This window comes from Peromyscus eremicus, chromosome 3, assembly GCF_949786415.1.
Source record: "Peromyscus eremicus chromosome 3, PerEre_H2_v1, whole genome shotgun sequence".
NCBI classification, from domain to species: Eukaryota; Metazoa; Chordata; class Mammalia; order Rodentia; family Cricetidae; genus Peromyscus; species Peromyscus eremicus.
This window is the reverse complement of record NC_081418.1, coordinates 81,668,790-81,677,951: the sequence shown is the minus strand read 5'-3', so window position 1 is coordinate 81,677,951 and position 9,162 is coordinate 81,668,790. Positions and strand designations below refer to the sequence as shown.

Sequence of the window (9,162 nt, the reverse complement as noted above, 5' to 3'; positions counted from 1 at the left end):
ATATGCAGATGATGTGGCAAAGTCAAGACATTGGACCAATGAATGCAGATCAACAACAGATATACAAGGCAACCCTTTACCAGCAGAAAATATTTTGGGGAGGGGCTCTCACATGTCCCCAAACCAAATATGGTCCAAATATTTTTAGCCAATGTGGAGGAAATCTCTCTCCAGGACAATTAAATAACCCAATGTCTAATGTATAAAACAATACTGCACTGAATATCGAATAGCTCTAATAGATGGATCAAAAATTCCAAAATACACCATAAAACAAATATTTTGGCTGACTTCCATAAATGAACAAAGATCAAAGCTTAGAGTACAAATTACTGCCAATGTTCTGGAGAGCCTATTAGACACAGGTGTGGATGTGACTATAATTACACCAAAATTATGGCATCTGAATTGGCCTCTTCAAGAGGTAAATATCCAACATCTAGGGATTGTAACTCTATCTCAGGTAAAACAAAATTTGAGGTAGATTGAATGTACGGGGCCAGAAGGACACAGAGGAAGATTGAAGCCAAATGTGGTGGCAAATGTACCAGTGAATCTTTGGGGCTGAAATCTGTTACAGTAGTGGAATACCCAGATCAAAATTTTTACAATCTTAGAAATGGAATACAGGCCAATTCATGTTTCTAGAAATAACATTATAAGATACTATAAAAAAACAGCCACCAACAATTCAGGGTGTACATAAACAGAGCACAATTGCTGTCCAGCTCTTAGGAGTACCAACAGCCCCCTACCTTTGAAATGGCTAACTGATAAACTTGTCTAGGTTGGACAATGGCCTTTGACAAAAGAAAAACTACAGATGTTAGAAGTTAAATGTGGATCAAGGACAGTTAAATGTGCAGCACTTTGAAGAATCCACCAGCCCTTGGAATTCTCCTGTATTTGTTATTAAAAGGAAGTCTGTTAATTGGAGCATGCTGACTGCTCTGAGAGCCATTAATAAATTAATTCAACCTATGGGCTCACAACAGAATGGGATACCCTTGTTCACTCTCTTACCCAAGGAATGGCCTATTATAGTAATTGACTTAAAGGACTGTTTCTTTACCATACCTCTACAAGAAAAGTATAGAGAAAAAAATTGCCTTCACACATAATTTCCAGCCAGTCAAGAGATATCAACGGGAGGTCTTCCTTTAGAGAATGTTAAATAGCCCTACACTGTGTCAATATTTTGAGCAAATCCTTTGAAAATAATTCATGCAAAATTTCCACAATCTATAATCTACCATTATATGGATGATACCTTATTAGCTGATTCAAAGTTAGATACTTTAGAAAATACATTTGAAGAAGTAAAGAAAGTTTGTCTTGCTGGAGATTACAAATTTCTTCTGAAAAAAAATACAAAGAGGAAATTCTATTAATTGCTTAGAATATAAGATAGAACTACAAAAAAAATTAGATCCCAGAAGGTACAATTCAGGACAGATAGATTGTAGCATTTTAATGATTTTCAAAAATTGTTAAGAAGCTTTTCCAACTTTCAGGCTATCATTGAAATACCTAAAGACAGACTAGAAAATTTGCCTAATTCCCTAAATTGGGATAAGGACTCAAATAGTCCAAGAGAATTTTCAAGTTAAACTGGGAAGGAATTGGCTCTAGTAGAAAAGAAAATATGAGATGCAAATGTGGGTCATGTGAATCCAGAACTTAACTGCATTTTGGTCATACTCACCTCCAGAAACTCCCCAACAGGGATTTTGATGCAGAGAGAAGATATTATATTGGAATGGATATTTCTATAATATAAACTAAGTAAGAAGTTAAAAACTTATATAGAAAAAGATCTCTGATTTGATTCTAAAAGGAAAATTAAGACTTCATCAGTTGACATGAATGGACACAGCAGAAATTATAGTACCTTTAACTAATGAGGAAATTTCCTCATTATGGAAAGATAACAAATACTGGCAAAAAGCTTGCAGTAAATTTTTGGGAGAGACTAACAACTGCTATTCCAAAAGCAGGAGAATAGAATTCATAAAGAGAACTGAATGGTTCCTTCCTCACATTGTACAGCAAAACCTAATCTCTGGAGTCTCCACATTCTATACTGATGCAAATAAATCAGGAAAGGTGGGATATAAATCAGGAGATTTAAGTAACATGGTTCAAAGCCCCCACTATTCTGTACAAAAGGCAGAATTGTGTGCCATTCTTATGGTACTAACGGACTTTACGGCACCTCTCAATATAGTTACTGACTCTCAATATGCAGAGAGAGTTGTTTTACATATTGAAACTGCTGAATTTATTCCTGATAATACAGAATTAACTTCACCATTTATACAATTATACAAAATCATCAGAAATAGGGAACATCATATATATATATATATATATATATATATATATACACACATATATATCACCTGATATATATATATATATATATATATATATATATATATCACATATCAGATCCCATTCACAAAGTCTGCAAACTAGAGAAAATACAACTTTCACCTTCTCAGTAACCAACTACTTTTCCCTCAGAAGGTACAATATGATCAAGAATTTGATGGATATGGGACAGAATATCTAAATATTTCTGCAATGTAAACAAGGCTGAGTTTTACTCAAGTAACTTAAGCATTCCCTCTGTCCGAAGAAGAATCAAAATGTGTAGATGGAGCCGGGTGGTGGTGGCACATACCTTTAATCCCAGCTCTCGGGAGGCAGAGGCAGATGGATCTCTGTGAGTGCAACGCCAGCCTGGGCTACAGACAGAGTTTCAGGAAAGGTGCAAAGCTATGCTGAGAAACCCTGTCTCGAAAAAAAAACAAATATTGTGTAGATGGAGATAATGGTATAAGACAACCTGAGGTCCCATCTTTGTGAAATCCTGTGCAGAGGCATGTTTGAGAGCTATGATTCAGATTTCCTCAACTGGGCACTGGTCCTAAGGAGGACATCATTGGACTTTTGAGAAAACATGCAAGGCTTTAGGATTTATGTTTTTGTAACTTTTTCAAACTTAGGGAGGAGTCATAGCTTTGCCTTAGAGTAGATCTTCATCAAGACACTCTTTCTCCAGGGAAAAGATCTAAATCATGAAAGCAGAGTTCTTTATCAACTCTTCTTGGGGTGAATAATGAGGACGATATCTTACTGCATTTTTGTAGAATGTTTATCACTGTAGCAATGTGATACATTTCCTATGTATGTACCTAAAATAAACACTATTATTAAACCTTACAATAATGACAGAGGATCTCCATTCTATTATCTAAAGTGTATATTGAGAACATTGTATAATATAGTCATTAAATTTTAGAATTTACAGGAACATACTATTTACATATATTCAGAGGCCACAACTATATTCCTACCTACAACAATTCACCTGAATAAACAAACCATTACATATTCAATATAATTCTTTCAGGTTTAAAATGTTTACCTCTTCCTGAACTGGGCTTTGTGGGTGCAGTGATTGCTTTTTGACCATGACTTAGAGCAGTAGAAACATCAACAACCAGGTTGATGCTATACCAGCTATGTGATAAGAGTGGAAACATGAAACCACACAATGACTCATGTTAATAAAGCTAAATGGAATAGTCTACAATTTGTTATAGAACTATGGAATGCCTTCAATTTGGATGGCCTTGCCACACTATGGCCAAATACAAGTTCTAATCATTTACATGCTTACAATGTTCCAAAGAATAAGCATAAACTGTATTATAAGTTAATACTTCCTCCAATCTACATGGCTTTATCTGATGTAACTCAAACGTATATTGAATGTGTTAGAAGTAATCAATGCTGTACTCCATTACTTTTGCAACTTTGTTTAATACATTGTAATTAATGTTTTTTTTTTTCTTTCGAATTGGCTTCCAAGGTTAGATTTTTTTTTCCTGATAACGTATGGGTCTTGTGTAGCTCTGGCTGGCCTCAAATTATAGTGAATAATGACCCTGAAATTCAGGAATCCCTATTTCTAACTTCCAAGATCTTGAACTACAGGAGTACACCACCATGCCCAGTTCATGCAATGCTGGGACTGTAATCCAGGGTTCTTTTTACATAGTAGGCAAGAACTCCATGATTAAGTTACATCCCTGCATATTTTGTTACTACTTGATAGCAAGAAGGTACATTGAACTGCATATGTATCTGTTTCTACATGTATTTAAATGTTATGGCCCATGCATAATTCTTACTAATGCTGCTGATAATTTGTAGAAAGAAGCTGTCCCAGATCTGGTTCATTAGTTTTTGCTGAGTGCATTACAATTTGTCATAAATCACCGTTAACTCTTTTGGTACCACATTTGGAAAAAAATATCCAATCCTGTTGTTACTTTAAAATTCTCTCCAATAGGGAAGTCAATAATAAATGTCTAGCCAGTCAAAATCATCACTTTTGCTTGCCAAACAGTGTACCCCTAAGGACAAGAGAAGTTTCTAGTTTGATTCTTTTGGTTTGCAGCATTTTCTCCTTGACACTGCCTACTCATCTGAAAGTGATCCTAGCATTTTACTTACCCATTGTTAGTCAAAGGAGATTGGAGATCCTGACAATTCCTTATGATGCAGGTAGAGAAAAGCCTGCCTTAGGGTTCTGGTCCTGAATAATGATCTTCCTGGATGAGGGGAGGGGGTTAGTGTGATATCTGCTTCCTTTTCCCTACACCCATTGTAGTCCAGTGCAGAGCTGATGCAGATGTTGGATTTTGGATTATTATAATCTTTTTTTAAATTTTTTTTTTATTTTCGAGACAGGGTTTCTCTGTGTAGCTTTGCACCTTTCCTGGAACTCACTTGTTAGCCCAGGCTGGCCTCGAACTCACAGAGATCCGCCTGGCTCTGCCTCCTGAGTGCTGGGATTAAAGGCATGTGCCACCACCACCCGGCGGATTATTATAATCTTAATGGAGGGTTTTTGTAAGTATCATAAAGAGTTTCCAAAGTTGAGAACATAAAGGCCATAGGAAGAAATCATGTCAGTGTGTGAGAAAGAAAATATTTTTCCTGATACAGCTGACAATTCAATTCTCCAATTATCTCAAAGGATCATTATAGTAAATAAAATCCGTGAAAGGCATGACATTTCATTGGCTGTTGAAAGGTCTATGTTGTCCATTTTTCAAATGTTGAATATTGCTAAAGTACAAATTTATGAAAATGAAGTATTTTTCCCCTTTTCAGGGACTGTACATATTTTCTTAGAACTGAGACAGGAAACCACATCATTTATATATTTGCAGCTATGAAGTAACTGGCTGTGAACCAATGCAAGTGTAAATTTCATGATGTTCAAAGCCTCTTGTCACTGTTGTGGGAAGGATCTGAAGACTTATACTTTCTCCACATTAATTGAGTAGCCCTTTACTGTGTAATTTTGTGTCGTTCTCCTGTCAAAATGTAGACAGTACTACAGGGACATGACTCTTGATATTAGGATTAGGCAAACCCTATTAGTGAGCATTTGTTTTATTACTGAATAATCTCATCATTTTGCATACGTGTATGGATAGTGCAATATGGATGCCATGGAGGTTTAACCAGCAGTCCAAGAATTAGATTGTAGTTTGACTGTATTGTTATTTTCTCTATGGCAATGACATGTGCTAGAAAAGAGACTTTTAGAGGAGTATGAGGATGACAGGCTTGGTGTGGACTGGGACTGATTCAGTTCCTTTAATCTTTTTTGTATCATATTTTGTGAGCAATAATAACACGGGATATTCTGAGAATGTAACTTCATGAAGGAAGTGAAAGTAGAGGTAGCCAGCTGAAAGCTCTCAGACACTGTGTTAATTCAACCACGAAACAGATGTGTTGCAAGTGAAGCCTTATTCCCAGAGAATTAGACAAAAGAGTCTAATTATTGATTCTCCTCAGGTGTGGGACAGGTACAACACACTTAAAGTCTAAATTCCACCAGCTTTCCTGACATGGGGTGTGAATAACAATGATTTCTTTTCTGTATGTAGAGAACAAATACACTCCCTATAATCACTGTGTAGATGAGTGTTCTGTGCCATGGTTATATGAGATGCAGCTAAGAATGTGAAAGTCAGTATGTGGTTGAAGGGAGTTAAAAAACAGACAATAGAAAGGGGAAAATCATAAATGTCATTGTGTGTTTGCAAAAGGGCCATAAGCCACCTAAAATTATAATTTTCATGGTCTGGTTGGAATGATTGCTCAGTAGTTAAGAACAATCCTTGTTCTTGCAGAGTAATGAGGCTTAATTCCCAGTTTGCAAATGGTGGTATGAAACCATCCCCATTCAGGGTGTATGTCACCCTCATTTGACCTCGTTGGTATCCAGACATACTAGTGTTGCACATGCAGCAAAATAGTCATATACACAAAAAACCTAATATTTAAAACCTTAATTATAATTTTCATCAATATTCAGATTAGTATACAAATAAACAACATTGCCATATCGAGTATATTTTTTCAAAGTAGTTGCTGCAGGTGTGAAATAAATTAGTATTTTAATGGATTCTTTATGTTTGTGCGTGTGATTTTATTGCTTAAACAAAACATACACATATAATGTCAGTAAATAAAATACATCCACATTAATGCACTGAATTAGGGCAAAGTACACAGATTTTATCTCTATTGCAGACTCTGATATATCCCTCAATGTAAAATCTATGACCATATACATCAGAGTCACTCCTGTCATTGATTTACAGGTCAATCAATTTCTAGACATATCCAACCTATCTTTTGTTTCTGATACCTCCCCTTGCATCCATCATCATTTTTGGGCCCTAAATTGTGTGTCTTTCTAATCCAGTCTGATCTCTGTCTCCTACACAATGGTTGTCCGCACATGTAAAAGTCCTCTCATTCCACCTCTCAGTAAGTCCATCATAACCTATCTTCTGATGTTGATACACTCTAGACCTACCCTATTTTGTCTATAACTTCCCATGTTTACCTTCTACATTCACTTTATTACATGTTTCTCTCACCATGCAGCTGTATCTTTCTGCCATAAACCTATAAGGACAGGCCCTCTCAATCTCTGGAAGATATATGTTGCCCGTAACATATGCATGTTTAAACTGTTTTACATTGAAGGATATGAGAGACAATCTGAGAGAAAACTCATATTCCTTAAAGACAATAATTTCTGATAATGAGGGATAGAATTCAAGTCCAGTAATCTAAAGCCTCACAGGAACTTTGGACATAGATATAATCCCAGTAAAATATATAAAACCCATGACCTTGTCTGGTCTTGATAGAAGTAGTTCTTGTATGGCTGAGCTGTGATAAATAAAATTAAATTCTTTACCTGAAAAGATATGTTATTTACATGAAATCCCATCCTTCCTCATAAATCATGTCTTCAAGTAGTATTCTATTACTCTTGTGGGAACCATTTTGAGTATGAAGATGCACAGGGTTTTGTGGAGCTAAGGCCCAATAGACTCATTTACAGAATACTTACATACCCAAGGCTCAGGGAACATTTTTGAAATTGGAATGTAAATACTGTAAGAGCAATAGGATCAGCGAGTTTGTTGTTAGATTTTTGCCTCCTAGTAACATCAGGAGATATACATGTGAAGTCTCACCAACATTACTAACCAAATATGAGCTGAACAGTGAGGACTCAAAAAGCATGCCAAACTATCCACAAAGGATTATAGACCACTGAGTAAACCTGGGAGCAGGAGAAGTGCTTCTTCCCAAGAGAGAACACACCAGTTGGTTGCCTGTGGCCCAATGATCAGCCCTGAAAATATTGATACAAGTTTTGTTATATAGACTGAATAGTTTATATTTAGAAATATTCAGGTATACACAAGTATAGATATGCATATGATAATGAAGTTATGAAAAAATAGGCCATGAATTTGAAGGAGAGTGAAGAGTAATATTGGGAGGATTTGAAGGGAGGAAAGGAAGGGAGAAATGCCTTAGTCAAAATACAATCTCACAAATAAATAGAAAAAAAAAGAAGTAGCTGCCTGCTCTCAATGAAACCTAGAGCTACCTGTGAAAGACCCTGTAAGGATTTATGTACTTTCTAGAATTGTACCATATGTGACAGTCCCTGACTTGGAGGGAAACATAAGAAGGAAGTTCTACATTGAACATGACAGAAATAAAAATAAAGTGCAATTCTTAGACTCGTTCTGTTCTTTTTGTCCAAAGAGGAGCATATTCCCTACAAATAAACCTGTACTGCCTTTCTGATCTGAAACATAAGAGGACTGCAGGCTGTAAAAAGTCACCAAGTTAGCCAGACCTATGGCTGTGCTCAACCATTGCTGATTTGCATGTGCCCAGAGAGTGCCTGTTCCCCTTCTTCATAGTCAGGTCACTCCTGTACCGGGGTCAGCCTCACACAGTCACAGCACAGACATGAGGGTTCCCACACAGCTCCTGGTGTTGCAGCTGCTCTGGCTTTTAGGTAAGGAATTTTAATTGCTATGAAGAAATTTCCAAATACATTGGAAATTTATTCAGCTGAGTCTGGTCAGTACTTCACTGTCTCTGTAAAAGCCTTTTTTAGCAGAATTAACTGTATACAAATTTATTCCCAATTTTCTAATTTCAGGTGCCAGATGTGACATCCAGATGACCCAGTCTCCAGCCTCCCTGTCTGCTTCTCTTGGAGACAGTGTCACCATGACATGCCAGGCAAGTCAGAACATTTACAGTTATTTAGCATGGTATCAGCAGAAACCAGGGGAGCGTCCTCAGCTCCTGATCTATAGTGCAAACAGCTTGGTAAATGGGGTCCCATCGAGGTTCAGTGGCAGTGGATCTGGCACACAGTTTTCTCTCAAGATCAGCAGCCTGCAGTCTGAAGATGTGGCAACTTATTACTGTCAACAGTATAACGATTACCCTCCCACAGTGATACAAGTCATAACATAAACCCCAAAGGAAGCAGAAGTATGTGGCCTGGTTGCCCCAGATGTTTCTCCTGGTGAGTCACCCACTGAAACTGTTTCTTAGATGTTACAGCAATTTTAATATAGCTCATTATGATTCTTTTTTTTGTAGAAGAGGCCAACCAGTTCTCTCTGTAGTGTATCTTTCTTCAGCTTCATCTCCAGCACTATTGAGTACCAATATCTTTTCTGCATTAAAAGAGGACACAGTCAGTCCCTGTGAGGAGTCTAAGTTGTATCATAC

General features: G+C 36.8%; 1 gene segment (V, D, J or C); it reads left to right on the top strand.

The window, feature by feature from the left end:
* The first annotated feature begins 8,365 nt into the window (after positions 1–8,365).
* LOC131907023 (immunoglobulin kappa variable 1-9-like) lies at positions 8,366–8,901 on the top strand. The segment is given in 2 exon segments: positions 8,366–8,431; positions 8,579–8,901. Coding segments are annotated over 2 exon segments (372 nt in total).
* Positions 8,902–9,162: the final 261 nt, after the last annotated feature.